We start from the raw sequence: 19542 nt of genomic DNA, 5'->3' as shown, positions 1-19542 counted from the left end.
ACCATCATATTGACATCAAAACATAATGATATTTTCATAGATACCTGGGGCCCGTCATGGTCGTCTTCCGGTGGAGGCAATAATCTGTGGACGCCACTGGATGGTCCGACTGAAAGGGGTACTCCATCGAATTTGAACTCATTCCTTCCGGAGAATTTACTCGTTGGCGAGCTTAATTGAACTGTGACCAGCAACACCAGCAATATGAGAACTACGGTTTGAAAAGTGATGTGCTTTCGCCATTCGTCAAGCGTGTCCGGTGAATTTCCGAACGGAATTAGTGGTAAGTTTTTAAAAAAAGCAACGTTTTATGCGGAACAATCCAGAAGAGCAAGCAGGGAACCTTCAACCCAGATTGGACGCTGTGTTCGGGAGTTAGTTTTAACTTTGTAACGTAAAGTATTGTGATGCGCTTTCAAGCGACACTCAAACCATGGGCGGTTGTACACTACACAATCCTCGAATCTGTGTGTGTGTGTGTGGTGCGTTGTAATGTTTTAGAACATAACTAGTTAAAACGGACGCAACCATAATCAAACGCTTAGACCAATCAATAAGTGTTATTCCCGTTACAGAAAAAGAAGGTACAAATGGTTTTGTTGATTAATGTTTAATTTTCACACCGCTTTTTATGTAAATGCAAATAAGCAATGCTTTTTGAAGCAAACGAGTAAATTAGCTGTAAGGTGTGTGCGTACGCCGATGAAAGTAACATACTTCTGCGTTTGGTGAATGCACAAGGTCACATTAAAATGCGACAGAGTGGAGAAGGAAAAAAAATCAACCTATCACGAAGTGCGCTCTGTAGAGCATTCTACTATATATTCGATACAAACAAATACGTTAGAATTCGAAATCATCACAGGCAGACAGGATTATGATTGAAAAACAACAACATAAAAACGAGTGAAAGATCGTTTAAAATGTAAAACAACTTACCTAAGCAGTAACGAATATATACCGTGCGTTTCAGGAACATGTAATACATATGAAATGACGTATACTTTAAGGCAACATATGAACCTGTTAGTTTACACCGAAGAAACAGATACAACCAGTAGGGTGGAACTAAGACGAACCTTGCTTCCTTTCCACATGGGTAGCAAAAGTGGCAAATTATGCGATGAGTATGTAATAAGTTTTCGTCGAAGTTCTGATTGTTTTTTTTTGCCTAAACTATTTATTTGTTACAGTTTTTAGTTTCATTACTTAGTTAATTTTATGCTCGACCAATGAGGAGCTAAGTGAATGGATGTTAAATTAATTGTTGGTTAACCAATGGTAACAGGTGAGGAGAATTGATATACGAAAACGCTTATGTTTGTACTAGAACAAAACCTACCTCCCTTTTTTCCCCATCTCCTCCAACCCGTTCCCGTTCCATCTCGTTCCAACAGCTAACATCGTATAATGTGCATTTACTAAGTGTAGTGAGGATAGTGAAACAGGGAACAAATCTTTACCATTTATTGGAAGGACACTAAATTTGAAGCACCCTCGTTCAGTTGTTTAGAGGGCTGAATTAAAAACAAAGAGAAAAAAACAGAACGTAGCAAATAAAACCAAAAAAGTTCGGTAAGGTTTACAAACAGAAATTGAAACAAAACCAACAAACAAAACAAAAAAAAAAACTAACACCGGAGACTATTGATCTCATGTTAAGGGATGGGCTTCCGTTCATAAACCAGTGGTCGATTGGAGTAGCATGAATTAATGGAACCGTCAAAACATTATTCACCTAATGACACGGGCTTACAGCCAACCAGAGATGAATCAGATTTCCAATAATTGTATTCTAAAATTTTCATTCTGACGAATGTAATGCCATTATTAATACGTCCACTTCACGTTCGTATTTTGTTCCTGTTCGATTGTAAGGTACAACAGCATGGATAGAGATGGGGTTTTGGAATTAACAATGGGACCGCGAGATTGACGCACAGTCGTCGAAACAAATGCTATCTGCCAGTTTGAGCGTATATCAGATAGAGTGAGTGTACTTTAAACGTTGGCAAGGTTGTGATTTTCTAAACCAGGCTTACGAGCAATGAATGTAGTAGAAAGATGATCATTATACACTCAAACCTAGGTTTATTTTCTGCAAACCTTGCATACATTACTCACCAAACACTTACAACCGTCTACATATTTAAGTGTCACCGGTGCACTGTAAACTATTGTCACCGTAGATTTAATACGCTTCATTTAAAGCTGCTACTGATATACCGTGAATCTATGTTTTACTAATTTTAAAAATCATCTCCAAACGCTGCCTTTATTAGTTTGCAACGTATCGGGTTAGAATATGTTCATTGATGATTGTGTTAAATTATTACCTTAACGAAGTTCTTTACATTATGCAGTTTGCTTACGTTATTATGATCGTTTCGAATATTTTTCTATTCCACATTCCTAGTATGAATTTATGATGAATTTGTTTTGTATCTTTAAATATGGGTTTAAGTAAGAAAATATATGTGATTTTTTCTCATGTTGAATGTGACTAAGCTATCTTCGAATGCGCACATATGTTTTCTACTCGATACATCTACGATACGATAAACGCACACCGAATAATGTTTGAAGAATGTAATGCTTTACAAGGGAACTTCCTTGTTGTTACGTTCGCGAGAGAACACGCACAGAATGATTAGTGGCAGGCACAAAGAATGATGTAAAGAGGTAAACGTTCCCCTTATCACTACTCTTGTGCGTAAGTAATCTAAAGCAATATTTCATGTTAGCATATAGTAAGAATCACGCTACAGAGAAAGAGAGAGAGAGAGAGCATGAAATAAAATGAGCATTATTATTATTGTTTTAAGCGTAAACTTTCCACTCTTCAAAAAGGGAACAGTGAATGTTTAGATGCGCATCCTTAACACGTAGCTTAAGGATCAGCGTGTATGGTTTAAATCCATTCGTCAAATTGCTTATTGTTAGTGTCTTTCGTCGCAAATGCAAACGAATCCGAAGCTATGGAAAGGATATTGGCCAAACATGTGATAACAAAATTAAAGAATGGTTGCAAACCAAACACTCCAATAGCTTTCACCGTACGAATGAAGTAAAACAGAAGACAGCACAGAGGCAAACTATTGAAGGATGGATTATTTACTAAAACAAACATGAACATTGGGTATGGAAATGCAAAAACCAAATCGAATTACCGATATATTCCAAATGAATGTTGTGTAGTGACGGTGTGAAGATTTGTATTATTGTATGTGTCTTTCGTGTTTACCTCTTTGGGTGAGAACTGCAGAAGAGCTAGCAATTTATTTTGGATTGTTTTCATTGCGTCTATATTTATATGCTGATTCACTGATTGTCTTGTGACAACCTGCCAAACCCATGGCCTCAGGAAGTCCAAATTTAATTTGCATTTCCTAATGAAGAAAAGTTGTCGGAAGGCGATCATTGCAAGATGCTGCTTGATGGAACGGTGTCTTCAATAGAATAAAGAGGGAACGGGCGTATGAAACAAACAAATCTACTAGAATGCTTGAAAAATCTATTTCCAGATGAACGTTTGTTAACGAAATGCTATAACATGGGAACACCAATGTGTTGCATGGCTGATGATGCGAATAAAGTGTACAAACGATTTAGCAATGTATTTGTGAACACAAGGCAACACAATAATGTCACAAACTGTACTACATCTAATGTTGTGCAGATACCTATACCCATATGAAGAAAACAAAAACGCGCAACATTTGCTAATTGTAATACAAAACAGAAACACGAAAGCAAAAAGCGTTTTATGACGAACCTGTGCAAGTATTTGATAAGCTGGTGGTAGAAATATGTTCTTGGTGCAAACTTATAATGAAACGATATCAAAATATGTGTGAATGTTTGGTGGGAGATTTGAAGGGAATACAGTGAAATTTTATCTAGATATCATAAGAAATGAGGCAACATTTGAGGCATCACACTTAGCAAAGAAATGCAAAAAGAAAAACGGGGGATTGGGAATATATTTTAGTATTTAAGTACACTAAAACTCAATGCATAGCGCAGAGACAGAAAGATTCTATTTATATAACATCATTATTAGTGATTAGGCATATAGCAATACACCGATAACAAGGAAATGACATGAATTTAATCCATGCTTCTTGGTCGCAAGTGAAGTTGGTGGAAATTTTTAAAATTTATGACAATTGTGCAACACAAGCGAAACATGAATGGAACAGAGTATCTGTAATACTTATATCATATGATTGTAGTGTACAATTGAAGAAAAATGTACGACACACAACTATAAAATACTCATACGATTAAAACAATCACGTAAAAAGCAAAATGGAGTAGAAGAAAAAATGGCGCTGCCGATAAGGGGCGATCCGACATTGGATGAACTATCATTGCACAACACATAAAACGAACAAGCAGGTAGAGCGATTGATAACTCCGAACATTATTCATAATGCAGCATGGCAAATAACACTGAATTATGACAATATAATTAAAACGGCAGAATTCTGATAAAAAAACGATATTGATGTTGATAAAGTTTGTGTATGATTGGGGCTAGGACGGAATTTGTAGTTCTGCAGGTATTCTCCATCAGCCTATCGGACTAATGATATGTATCGAAAACAGCTTTATTACATTATTGTTTCATTTATTTCCCAATCATGTATTCGATTCGATGGAACTCTGTAGTTGGACACTTGCCTGGTCCTCATCTTTAGACTATTTTTCAATGGAATATACTTTACTAAATCGATTCTGACGATACCTGAGCGAATGGAAGGGGAAAGTAGAACAAAACTACAATTATAATATGCACTAAAATTGGTAGTGAGTTGCTGTGAAGTCTTTTGAACCGATTTTATTTAACTGGTAATCGGATCGTTTTGCAAACAGCATAATGCCCGATCGTCCATTCTAGTCACAATGTGGAAAGCATGCCTATATGGTGTTTACAAATAGTAAACCAGATGAAAAACAAAGCCAAATTTTTGATCTACTTGTTTAGATGTTCATGATCAAAAACAATCAAAGAAAAACAAAGATGAAATCATAACATTTCCATCATAAGCGCTGAATATAACACTAAAGAAGAAAGCAGAAGCAACATACATCCAGACAAACTAATCGTTTTGTGTTCCTTGTTCTGTCCAAATACTGACCCCTCAGAAACCTATATTTGCATGGGGTAAAACCATAATAACTGTACTATTTTCCTCGTCTTTATTCTAAGTGTGAAGTGTCATTTCCTACATTAACGTAGAATCTACTATTAACCTCTATCGGATAATGCTGTGTTACATACCAACTTACCTTTTTGCATGGTGTATATCCTGTCCGAAAGGTGGCAAACTAGAAAATGCGTTTCAAGTTGTGTTTAGATGAATCAATCCAACCCTTCACTTGAAAACAAGACTAAGGTTGATAACACGAAGTGAATATTGAAAGTAATCAATGCAAAGGTGCTCTTTCAGATGTAACAATTAACGATAAGCTGAAAAAAGGGAGAAATCAATTGTGACTGCATGGCGACATCGATAAACATCGATGGCAAGGATAGCGTGTAGTCAAAACGAGGGATTTATTATGAAATAAAACGTACGGGACGTAGCATCAACTATCATCATCATCCTATACATGGAAAATCAAAGAACAAATACTGCTTTATGGTAGCATCACTGAAGGTTAATCGCATTAACCAAGATGAATAAAAAGAGAGAGAGAGAGAAAAAAAAACACAAGCTAGACCCGCCACATAACGATCGAAAATAATTGATAACCAATACATTCTAACCGCCGATAAAGTGTGTGATCAAGTTTAGTAATTGCAGAAACCATGAATGTATTTTAACGAGATATTATGAGCCGCTGATAACAGCAACAAAAAAAAATAAGAAGAAAAATCTGCCCATCGTAATGTAAGGAAATATTTGCGCAATTACATGTATAAGATATAATGTTATCAACATTTAACTAAACGTACACTATCGATGAAAAGTAACAAATAACTTAAATAAGTTTAACGAAAATGTGACATGCCATAAACTCCAAAAAAAAGGAAAAAAAAGACGAAAAAAATTTAGTATTATACGGCAGTACATCCCAATTGAAGCGTTAAAGCGAGGGAAAGGGTTTAAAAAATAAAACAAGTCCAATGCGCTCCAAATGAATGCGAAAGAGATAGCAATTTTATCCTAATCGTCTGTAAAATGCAGCTAGTTCTGGCATACTAAAGGCCTAAGATGGTATTCGAAATGGAAGCGGGCAGAAAATAAGATAAAATGACCAAAATTACTTGAGATATGATGTATTTCGCCAAACAGTTACATAACACTTGTTAAATGAAACAAGGCAGACCACTAATAAGACATGACAAAGGGGATGAACCAATACGACGAAATCTTACTAATACGACTAACTGCTGCAATCACAAGAGGCTCAAGCAAAGAAGAAAAAAAAGGTAGACAAGACACAAAGGTAAAATAGTGTTTAAAAAAAGGTTCCAACGGAACAAACACAATACAATAAATAAGAATGTTTTAGATATAGCTTTCGATGTGTCGTTAGTGGAAGATATAAACATAACATCAATAAACGTAAGGGATGCATCGGTTTTGCAATAGTTCCATTCTCCAGACAGGATATGATGAATTCCACAAGGCTGTGCTCTGATGTGTGTTGTATGTATGCACAAATAATAGGAATGAAGCCACGCGCACACGTTTCTCATAATTTCAGGGAACTAAGTTTATATGGAACCTTCTACTAGCATTAGCTCTGTACGCAAGTTATGACCCTTTTTTCCGTCTATTTAAACCAGAGCAGACAAACGGGAAACAGGAAACAGGAAACAATAGCATTCACATAGCTTTTGGTTAGATTCAAGGCAACAATGGGGGAATGATAGTGAAGATGAATAGAAACATCTAATACAAGCATAAAATGCCATTAGTTTGCATAATCAAAACAGAGATCATTAGTGTGTAGTGCTGTTCTTCGATAAGGTGTAAAATTCCATTCTCTACGTGTCTATATGTGCATGCTCTTGTACTTGAATGTGGTAGCTTCATATCAATGTATCTTCCAACGTTAAAATATGTTAACCGAATGTGTACAATTTCTCTCCGATCGATGTGTAAACCGTATTATCCAGCCTAGGTACGAAACGCGTCCATGTGGTTTGATAAAGCTAGTTCTTTCGTAATAGTTCTGATGCATCTGTGAAACAATGTTCGCCTTCTTAATGTACTTACAAAACACAGTCAAGCGATAATCAAAAGCCAAGGTGTAGGACCACATCGGGGTAGGGGAAATGCATTTTACGTGATAGTGCAGCGACAGGACGTACTGCGTAAGTTAAATGACAGTTTTCTTTTCCCAGCATGGGTTAGTATTTCCCAACCTTCTAGTTAGTGACAAATTAGGAACCTCTTTGAACCGATATATTTGAATATTCTGGTCCTTATTAAGAAAAAAAGAAAACATCATTCATTTTTGTAATATTAGCTTTACTTTTTAAAAGCATTTGATACGTGTTTAGCGACCTTCTTCACACAACGATTCCGTGTTTATGTTCGGAAAACTTCCAACTTTAGTCGATAACATTACGAACACAGTTATTTACGCAACTTTGTTTGGTATCGCGCGCGTTCAGAGTACACATTTTACGGGTTAATTATGTGATTATTACAAGTGATCTATCGCTGTGCAATTGCTTACGAATGAGTGCAAAGTAATAGTGACCGGTTTAGTTAACATTTAAGATCTTAAACGAAATGCGCAGGATGATAGTGATTGCTGTCTTCCAATAAAAGGAAAGCTAAAGATCGTACATATTGCTCTCATTTGACCAATCTGGCTTTAGAGGTGATGATTTAGGGTTTTTTTCTGTCTTGTTTGTTGTTGTGATGATGAATGAAAATATTTCCAGGTGCTGCGTAATACATTTATTTAGGGGTCTTAAGTGCCTAGTGTTTGTTTTGAGTTTGGTTTGATGATAAAATAAAAACAAATCATTTGTGCAATCCAGTATACATCAACTTGCGTTACCAACTCGTAAGATTCTTCTTAAACTGAAGTAAATATCTATCGTAATTTATATTCGTTTTGTCAATGGAACAAACTAGAGGGCTGGTATAAATATTCGTTTTGAAAACAAAACAAAAAAATAACATAATTAGAACATTAAAACATGTGTTTAAACAAGACAGACAGTGCCTTAAAAAACTGCCACCTGGACGAAGGCTTTGCCAAGCTGCGGAACAATACGTTCCCGCAAGCGTTCATTTCTCCACATCGCTCATAAAATCGAGATATGGCTAAACAAATTTGTACTCCCAAGAACAAAAAAAAAAACAAAATCAAACGGGCCACGACGAATCGTGTACGCAAAACTGGTGCGTACAATTTGGTGCAAAAACCGACCCCGAGCTTACAGTGTTAACCAAAACCTGTAGAGTGTTAGGAGATAGAATATCTTTCGATTAGTGACAAATGTTTGCATTAAATGTTTTAGGCGAAAGGAAAATCAAAAATCAATTGGATGAAATTAAAATTTGCGTACGTAAGTAGCACGATCAATAGTAGCTGATCGCGTTGGTGTGTGTTTGTCTGTGACAGAATATATGTGTGGTGATCCTTTAATATAGTATATTCATACGAGAAATCAAGGGAACTAGAATCTACTTACTGTAAGAAAAGTAAAAAACTCTGAAAAAATAATTAATTACAACAAATCTTCCTTGCTGTACTTTCTTTTCGGTCTTTTTTCTTGCTGTGCTTGCTTCCTCTATAAATATGCTAAGCGAATGGTTTTTTTTTTGTATTTAACAAGTAGTTTGTCACAAAATTCCACAATGTGTGCGCGTGGACAGCAAGCAATATGGTAGGCGTATAATCGGAACAACAGCAAAGCTGAGGTATTGATCAATCAGCTGAAGGGAGTGAATATAGCAACAGAGGAAGTACGCCAGTGTATAGTGCGGAATAATACAAAACAAAATTCTAACCATACAGCCATCTTGAATGTGATTTATGTTCCTTGAGGTGTGTAGAACAGAGCGTGTAAAAAACGAAGGACGAAAAAGCAAGTAACAAACAAAACCCCCCCCAAATATGCATATGAAGCCGATATTCACCCGCATTACAAGCCAAAGAACTCTCAAAAACGAGTGAAGTGAACTTTAGAACCGTTTGTCGGTGCACCGGATCGAATCCTGCGGGCGATGATCACTAATCTACATCAGATATACATATCATCGTCAAGCAAATCAATCAATAATAACGAACGAGCGAGATTACCAATATTAGTTTCCCGGTTCGAGTTATTCTTGGGTAGTATATAGATGCCCGGATTGGTTGTGCAGAAACGAATGAAACCAATGAAACGAATATCAAGATACACTACTCCAAGTTTCTCCTCCTGCTGGAGCAATGACGCGTGCCAATAACAACGGAACAGTACATAAAGGAGACAACCTAAATTTCGACGAGGAATGAAACAAAATGTCTACTACAACTGTGTGGAGTTGAAGCTAATAGCCTAAGTTGCAAACGTTACACATCAACTCCAGTCAACAACATGACAACAAACACCGATGGTTGGAATGGGAAAAGTCCCGTGTATACGACGAGTGTAGCAAAAAAAAATAGAACCTATTTTCTAAAGTACAAAGCCAACTCTTTCGACCACATATGAATCGAGTTTGGAACTGTTCCGTATGCAACCGAACCATTCGGAGATGAAAGCAGTATCGTCAGATCAAGAAACCCCCACCCCAAAATGTGATCGATGCATCCAGAAGCATCAATTCACGGACAACAAAACAAAAACATACACATGCCGGACTGCCAACGAAAACTGACCACGGTTTTCTTACACGGATTAACGCTTTACATCCTAATCTCATGTGCCACCAATGTACTTAATCCACCAGCAGCAGCAGCAGCAGCTCCGTTCGGTGGTTTAACGTACAATGATGTGCTTGCTCGTTGGCTAAACAAAATTAAAGTCCTTTCCTTCAACGAGGCGTAAGGTTTACACGAGTGTTGAATGATCTTATAGGGTATGTGATGGTGTGGTGTCACAAACTCCACATCTCTACACTAACGTATCGAAAGCAACACTATTTAGTACCTGTGAGTGACGGAACAGAAATGAGAACACTGCAGCCCCGTGCTTAGAGAGATGATCATGTCTGTGTACATGCAATCAAACTGAGTAGAATGGGCAGCTGTTCTTCTAGCGACTGGAAAGGATATCGAATGAGTGTAGTTGAAGCGAAAAAAAAAGAAAGATCGGACAAGAATCATTAGTTCATCCAACAGTTTCGAATGTGTTCGTGAAAGCCCAGAGATACCGAATACTGGTTACTAAACTAGACATAAGTGCTCTAAACTGCGAGGAAAGAAGCTGCAGAAACGTTTAACTGATCGATGCTACTAACAAGGTGCTAACAGAACAAAAACAAAACGGAAGCTACGAACATTAAATGCAAAAACAAAACACGTTACACTGCATTAACGGCGTAATGTAGAATTAAATTTGATAATGGAAACCCATAGTATCTAGTGATTCGCTTTTAACTGTGAGTTAAATAAAAATAGTGTACTACACTGAAGTGTGAAGAAGAGTAAAATGTAGAGTATAGTCGATAAGAAAATCTTTACTTCGATAAGAAACAATTATTTACTTGGACGAACTCAAATGGATACATATATAAATATATATATATACATATATATGAAAAAGAAATTAAATAATGTGAGTAAAACATAATACTTGCTTAGAATAAGTGAAATCTTAGTATAAACATTTTTGTTCTGAATTCCCCAAATAAAAAAAGCACAAATATTTGCGTATTACATTTGTGTAACACACACAAATGAATGAAGGTACCAAAAAAACACAGAAAGATGAACAAAAAGAACCCGTAGAAATGTTTAATGATAATGAGGCTACATAAACGCAAACTGAAAACATAAAGAGCATTAGTATAAAATATACATAAATGGTGTGTTTTGGTGAATGTTTCGTGGAATGGCCGCAAACGCAAAACAGGGTTCAATAAGACAAGACAAAACAAACTGCAATCTAACAAGCGGATCAATTATATACTGCAAAAAAAAGGTACTGAACACAATACATGAAACTTAGAACACATTCGCAAAACCACCTAGGTTACATATAGTAACCAAAAGGGAATGAACAATGCGAACAGCATATACTATTACCGAAGCGAACGGCGAACACAACCAACCAATGCGGAACAACAACCAAAACCAATGAGAGGAGAGACTTTCTCGGGATTTGGCTGTGCACAAATAATAAAGTAAGAATCAATGTGGGCAGCATCCCGTCCCGGATGAACCAGCCCGGAAACACAGATCCGAATGCGAGGCTTTGGCTCAAATGGGAACTCGGGAAGCGTGAAGCAACACTTTGACTAAACGGTGTCAAAAAGCAAAGGATATACTAAAGGACATCGGTACGATCATGCCATGAATGCTGTCTGCTCTATTAGTAACCTTAGTCATCTTTGTGAAGCTAGTGTTAGTAGTCGGCAGATCGTACAACAACAAAACTTCCATGTGTAGATTTGGAAAATAAAAAGCGGGCAATGAAACTTGTGCAACAAAACGACGAATACCACCTACAAACAACAACAAAACAAACAAACAAACAAAAAACGCATTAAATCATCTAGAGGGCAAAAAACAGTATTTTCTCTAAGAAAAAGATGTAAGAAAACAAAAAGGAAAAAAGTGGATAAATAGACAGCTGTTTTAATTGTATGCCTCATAAGAGAATGCGTGAATAAACAATATTATTCAAGTTTTCAACGTAAAAACAAAGAAAAACACACACATACATAAACAAAGTGAAAAGGATAATTACAAATAAATGATGCTAGAAGAAACTTTCCAGCAAACGTGCGCACATGCGTTCATTACATTCATGCGGTGCATTGCTAGACTGGGAGCCTTAATATTACCAAAAGAGGATGTGTGGTAGAAGCAAAGCGTTTTTTTTAAATCGGAAATGCGTTTTTGGGCGGCAAATGTACACAAAACCGGTGTACCCTTTAAAGTTAAAGTGTGTCCAAACGTCCAAAAACGGCAAATTGGAAAACAATGTACATTATTAGCAAAACATCATTAGTATGGATGGCAGCTGCGGTGCAACAGCGCGCTGAACTTTTGTTGAAGGGCAGAACGGATTTTTATTTTTAAATTTAAGCATTAAACACCAGTGCGCAGGAGAGAAGCTAGATGAATAAGTTTTGTCGTAATACATTGTTTAAAAAGTGCAATTATTTTACATTCCATCTAGCAGAGACGTTATTATTTCGATGCCTTATAATAACTGCATGATTGAAGTTATTGTTTCGCTTTACGGTTGTTCGGAACACATATGATGTAACGTATGCTTTTTATACATTTGGTATTAAATACGTGCTTTTTATGGTTTATCCCACTTCTTATTCAGTGAAACGTATACCATTGCGTCTGGAAGTGATATGAGACTGATTTGAATCGTGTGAAAGATTTGCCCGTCGGTGAAGCGAGAAACCTTAAACAAACAAGAAAGGGAAACACTTAAAACCAACCAAACTATAAATGGTGTGCAATAGAATGAATAGAAGAACAATATATCTGATGAAAAAGCCATCCAATGAAAGGTAGAACGTTTAAAAACCTAAAAAACAAAACAAAAAAACAAAACAAACGAAATCTACGAATGAAATATGCGTTACTCTATGTAAGGTTAGCGACGGACACACATATGTCATCGTTTATCCAGTATAAATTGTGGTGGAAAATATGCCGGGAAATAAGCAGATGCAAACGCGTACATGCGTGTTAAAAGAAATAATAAAAACATAAATAATAAACTAACTATTTCGGTGCGCGATAAATCAATAATTTTATGTGGTAAAACAAAGTGAAGAACAAAATGATAGATAAATTAAATATCAACCGTGGTGTGTAGTAGATAGTGTGCGCTGTGTAGTTGATGTGTGTGAGCGCGCGCGCGCGTGTGTGTGTTTGTATGCTCTCATATGAGATTTGATGTGAAAAAAAGCTTACAATTAAGCTTCCAACCAATATGAATAAAAAAAACAAACAAACAAAATTAGATTAAGCATTAAGACGAAACGAAATATACTACAAAGAACAATGTTAGACGCCAGCAGTTGAAAACTTGTGACATTTTGTTTATATATGAGTAAGATAAACAATTTTGCAATAAGCGACTTCTAGGCGAGAGATAGTGTGTGCGTGTAATTGTAGGCTAGTGGGCCAGCTTACGAAGTTTTGTTTTTAAGTTTTTCATTTGCCTTCAATAATAACGAGTCGAATACATCCCCAGGAAGCCTTAGCATCTGGGTATGACCGCTCACCTGGAGAGAAAACAGCACTAAAATAAAGAAACTACTACTAAATAAATCTAGATAAATACTTGTATGTTGGTTGACGATGGTCACCCAACCATACGGTTAACAGAAAAATCCCTAGTGGATAATGTAACGCACAGCGGGTACATGCAAGAAAGCGAGCAAAACCGTATAGTGGAGGTACCGGAACCGGTAAGAGCTAGATCGATAGTTTAGTTAAATAAAGCAGTAAGGTGACACATATGTTCCTTGTTTTATGGCGTCTTGGCAGAAAAACATAACCAAACAACAAAACTAAGAAGAGAACAAACACAGGAATGGAGACAAGTGGAAACAAATGTTAAAAGAAAAAACCAAAAAAAAAAAACAGAATGACAAACAAATTAAACTGTCAACAAAAACAATACAATAAGAAATTCTAAACATTTACATCAATAAAGGTCAGTTGCATCTGATCGCTATCCAACCGATCGTTGGAGAGAGTGAAAGTTCTAAAAAGGGTGCGTAAAATGTGTACGTCACACAAATACACATACACACATAATCATGCATGGGGCCGAATTTTAAACAACAAAACAGATAAAAAGGAAACACATAAAAACCATACCAACTAACAAACTAAGGAGAAGCAAAAGGCACAGTATGGAAAGAATTACATTAAAAAGCTTAAAAAATTAAGACAGGAATGCAACCGATCAGCAATCGTTTGAATATGTTTTTTGCTTTTGGAAGTAGCTTGATTTCAACAAAAATACTAACATCGCGTTAAATGTTGCTAAATGTGCCAAACAAAAGAAAAAAAAACGGAACACAAACATTACTACCGACCAAAATTGGTTTTTTAACACGACAACGACACTGATCTCTGACAAACGCTAAGGTGTATCAAGATGTTTTTCGGTCTGCCAAAGGCTGCAATATTCCTACCTTCCTATTCCTAGTCGCTATTAAAACGAAAAACAAAACACAAAAAAAAATCAATCACATTCGATAATCAAACTTCATACCTCTCCGACGAAGCTTCGATATTAAAGCAAGACTACATCATACAAAAGCAATAGCGAGCAAACTATTTGGGGAAGCATCAACTATATAAACAATGCTTTATTTTATACGGTGGTAAGCGAAAACCCTAGTCAAAATTTGTCAAATTATTACACACTTTTAGCAGCCGATTTGTAGTAATAGACCACTGAAACTATTTTGGTTAATATTTGACTTTTTTCTTATTTGATGTTTTGTTTATAAATTGTATGTGAAATGATTCCACATGGTTGGATTTGACTTAAAAGATATTAAGCATTTCGAAGTGTCATTTTCTTCAATGATAAAAATGCAAAACAAACATACAGGTTCCAACTAGCTGATTAGGTACACCGTCACGAATACGAATTCGACGGTGATAAAATGGGAATTATATTACTTTTCCATACCTTACTTACCGCTTCTCTGGTACAGGCCACACTGGTAGGCCACACTATTTATCGGTACAGCAGGAGACAAGGGAAGGGAAAGAAAAATATATGAGCGATTCAGTGTTTCAGCTTCAGCTTTAATAATACAAAGACTTGATCTTATCTCTCAATCCTCCTACCATAAATGACTTTATCTGTCCCGTGTGTTTATAACTAGTGCAGGAAAAACAAAGAAAAAAGAGCAAAAAAAAATGAAAAAGTTAAAATTTTATAACAAAAAAAAAACTTTCAAATATACGTGAATGTTTCGATGTGTGTTATATGAGAGATTCCGCAATAATTCTGTACACCGTTCGCTCGATGTTTAGAATTCGACCCGTGGATTCGACGGTGTTTGCCTAGTAGATGAATGTGAACAATTTTAGGTGTCATAGCTGGATAGTTTTTTTTCTTCTCTTTGTTGTATAAGCATAAATTAACGAAACAAAACAAAACAGTTTACAAACTTTGCGCCCACCACCTTTCCTCACAAAACTGTTGGATCAATCAAATCGATGTGTCGTCGTACTTTTATAAGATTAAATTCGTAGACCTAACCAAACCGTGTGCCCGCACACGTTGTTGGGGAATGTGTTACAACATCAAACAAACAAACAAACAAAAAAAAGAAAAAGCCAATCTACTTTATAAGTATGCACAACAAAGTGTAACACATACGCAGTGTGCTTAAACACAGAAAGAAGAAAGGTAAAAAAAACATTTTACAAACCAAAACAAATCGATGCAAATGAAACTATATAAATGATACGTATGTAAGTGTATTTCAGCCTTCCTGTTGTTGGAACAAATTCCTAAAATAAAAAAAAAATACATCAATAAAGGCAAACAAATGACGCAAGTGATAAATAATTGTGAATCATATTATATACTATATTATATATATACATGAAATCTATCTCTAAATGTGTGAACTAATAATAAAACAATAGTCATGTAAAGGATTGGAGAGAATCTAACTCTCTTCCAATCTCTTTTTCACTCTTCGTGGCATTGATGTCAGTTTTTTCGCAATATCTTCTCACATAAAAGAAAATGAAAACGAAACGAAAACTTACCTACATTATCTTTCGAATCTATTTTTGTATTCCTGACTAAATGTAATATCATCATTATACAAACAAAGCATCCTATAAAAATATATATATATATACATATATGAATATATACAAGTACATTTTTCAAAACCATCACATAACCGGTAACTGCTAAAGGAAGGCTAAAGAAACACACAAAGTTAATACAAAACGAGATAACGATCCAACCAAACGCGTTAACGCGGACCAGCAACGAACACGGCACATGATAGGTTATATGGTATCAATATGTGGCCGCATCATCATGCATCACCGCCATACTCAATGTCATCTCTTATCATAAAAGAACCTAAAACTGATATTTATATATGTGTTCTCGTACTGATGTAGTCAAAATGGTAGTAATGGCAATTCGTTCATTCCCCTGGTAAGCAGGAAAAACATGTATCACAGTCGAATTTGAAGTGAATGTAAACAGTGAAAGGTTCATACTTTGTAGAAGAAAAATCTTGTGCAAAAAAAAAAACAAAACAAAACAAAAGAAACAATAACACTATTGCGAATGTGCAAAACATGACACAAAACAAGGACCGGAAGAAGAAGTTTTTAAACAAAACGTGTGTCGCAAAATATCGAACAACTTAGAAAGATGAAAACTCACAAGCAAAACTTGTATTAACAGTATGATTCCCAAAATGTTGCTGCGTGAGTGAGTAATTAGCAGTAAAGCAAGTGGAATGAACAAGCGGAACATAACAGAATGATTGGATTATATGGTCCAGTTACAAATCAAACAACAGGCAAAACAAACATAACATGTGACTCCGAAACTCTCAAAGATTGAAGATAAGCAGATAAAAGCTATATATATATATAGATGTATGTGTATGTAACTTCTACAGCAAATCTTTCAAAACGCGATAAATGTGACCAATCAAAATGAGATAATTTTAGTAATAACAATAACTAGCACGTGGGTAATACTTCTTATACAGATAATGTTGAATACGTGGTAATTAATGGTAGTAACTTCAAAAGAACGTAGCAAAAAGTTTAATGAAAAGAGAAAGAAAGGAGCGTACTACTAAGTAAGTCATCAAACATACAAAAAAGAAGAAGAAGGGAAAAAAATAAACGTCATACAGACATTACAGACTCAAACTGTTTAGAGGTGCGGATTAGATACTAAGGCACGCTAAATAGATTGAACAATACAAATATATATATTTTTTCTTATTTTACAATAAGTAATGTTCGTGAACATGAAGATACAAAACGGGACTAGAAAGTTTGCAATCGATTAATAAAATATATACGAAAACGATGGACAGCAGACCAGCAGTGACTGACAAGTGAATGTGAAATAAACTTTAATCTGAACACAATGTCACGTGATCGTATTTTAAGTGGGAACGAGCGAGAAAAATTACACAAATATTTGAGAGATATTTGCATCAGCAATAGCAAAGAGAGACGAGTGAAGAACACTAACAAACAAACAAATAAACAAACAAACAAACAAACAAACAAAACCACACAAAACTCTGAGTAATATGAAAACGCTTTAATGTATTGAGTCGATAAGCAGAAGCAAAAGTTGATGGTGCGAACGAGAAGGGCAGTTGATTATCTTATTTCCATTTCTTGCCATTGAAGTAGCGGACTGTATTACTGAGGCATAACATATGAGTGATACTCATTTACAAGGGAAAATATTAAAAAAAAGAAAATAAAACACGTAACTAAATATTAAATGCAATGACCGAAATGGCCGAAGGATGCTGGTAGGGTTGGCTATAGGAATGAAGGCAGCGAAAGAGGGAATGTGTTCATTATAAACATCGTGCAGTATGGTTTGCATCTCGAAGGTGCATGTGATTGCGAGTAGATAAAAGGGTTTTGTGCAAAGCTAGAATGCATTTCTAGGGTAAGTTTCTGGTGGACAGTACCATATCCATTGATGCAATGTTAGAATGATGTGCCCTCTGTCTCGAAAGCTAATCGAGAGCAGAAATGGTTTGATGAAAAAAAAAGAGAAAAAAAACGTGATTAGTTAACCAAATCCATGCATCGGTGCAAGAAGCGACACAAGTATAAACGTAAATACGAGCAATGAATAGCACAGGGGGCAAATGTTTTGCAAAAGCAAACCGCGAGCGGATAGAGAATGAAAAAAGAAGCAAAATGGGGGATAATAAATAAATATAGTGAAATAGTCATGTGATGTGTATTTGATATAGCGTTACAAATAGACTATAAGCATATAAGTAATGATACACAACATAAAATAAACAGCCAACATTTGAGTTTACAACCAAATGTAACTGCGTGAGGAAGTAATCGAACGCATAACAAAACAAAACAAAACCACAATCCAACACTATAAACCATAACTTTGGTAGAACCTTCGCCACCGATCCAATTCACTGAAAAAAACACAAAGGGGGTTCTATATGTCGTGTATCGAATGAAAGACAAAATGTAACGAATGCACTAAAGTAGAACAGGAAAGCATTAAAGCGTGTGTGTGGGTGTGTGACTGGGCCCTAGGGAGCTAGACGGCCAGGGCAGTGAAACATTTAAATGACTAAATTGATAAGTGTGTAGGCGAAAACCTACAACAAATGAAACTAGTGAATAGTTGTGAGCAAAAAACAAGCAAAAAATATCAATGTAACCGTAATTGTACTCGTTGATTGACAAATAAAGCATATTAAACCAAACTTTTTGTTTACTGTGTTTAGTGTGAAAGAATTAAAATGTTCAGCTAATATCCGATCACCGATTAATGCATTAGTATATAAGTATAACCGTACTCTCTATGAACTATTTCAGTAAAAACCAAGTCGGCTAAGCATATTTCTACCTGCCCATTTGAATGTGCCCATCACTACAGATATTCAAAACTGACAGCTCTGCATCGTAACGCGTAACGCTAGGTAACGTAATGGGGTAATTTTTTGAATTGTGTCCGTTGGGTTATTTCAAGCAGTTCGTTACGAAATTTCGCGCCAACATCAGATTTCTAGAAGCGCCACATGTTCACATAAAGTAATAGTAAGAATTGGCAAAAAAATGTTTAAATTTTTTCTTCTAAGTTTTAAATAAGATCTGGATTTAAACTACATTGTAAAAAAACAAATCTCTACCAGATCGTATCTTGTAGTGCAAAGCTGTCCTTGTTGTGCCACATGTTTCAACCAAAAATGCAACATGATATATTTTGATTTTTAATAAATTGGGATGAAAAACCAATAACAGCAAACTCCTTTCCTGTAATACGTAATTTTTCGTCTATTACGTTGCAGTGAAACATTTATCAAACGTGTCCACACAACTGGCACATCGATTGTGAATAACTTTCTTTGTCTGCAGCACCCAGACGGAAATGCAACGGTCCCGTCCATTCGTCGCTTATCTCCTGCCGACGAATTATTTGCACTGCGTCGAGGTATAGGATGAATGTTTGCGTTTCTCCCAATTTAATTTACCCCCCGCTCTCTCTCCCCCCCAAACAGAGGGCCTGGGGTACAGCACCACCGAGCAGTAGGAAAAAATGGGTCATTTCGCAACGCGCAACACATTTGACGCAATTGAACACCATCATCCGAACGCGAGCATCAGGTCCGCGTGAGGTAGGTCGCGACTGAAACC

General features: G+C 36.0%; 1 protein-coding gene across 1 annotated transcript in view; it reads left to right on the top strand.

Annotated features, from left to right (window-relative positions):
- LOC125763299 (protein Gawky-like) overlaps positions 1 to 18611 on the top strand; it is a 36380-nt gene extending 17769 nt beyond the window's left edge. The window contains exon 9 of the mRNA XM_049426243.1: positions 41 to 18611. Coding sequence (XP_049282200.1) covers positions 41 to 180 — 140 coding nt within the window. The 3' untranslated portion in view covers positions 181 to 18611. The remainder of the gene's footprint in view (positions 1 to 40) is intronic.
- The last annotated feature ends 931 nt before the right edge of the window (positions 18612 to 19542 follow it).

Source organism: Anopheles funestus, chromosome 2RL (assembly GCF_943734845.2).
Source record: "Anopheles funestus chromosome 2RL, idAnoFuneDA-416_04, whole genome shotgun sequence".
Classification (NCBI taxonomy): domain Eukaryota; kingdom Metazoa; phylum Arthropoda; class Insecta; order Diptera; family Culicidae; genus Anopheles; species Anopheles funestus.
The sequence above is the reverse complement of the archived record's forward strand: the minus strand, read 5'-3'. Positions and strand labels throughout refer to the sequence as shown.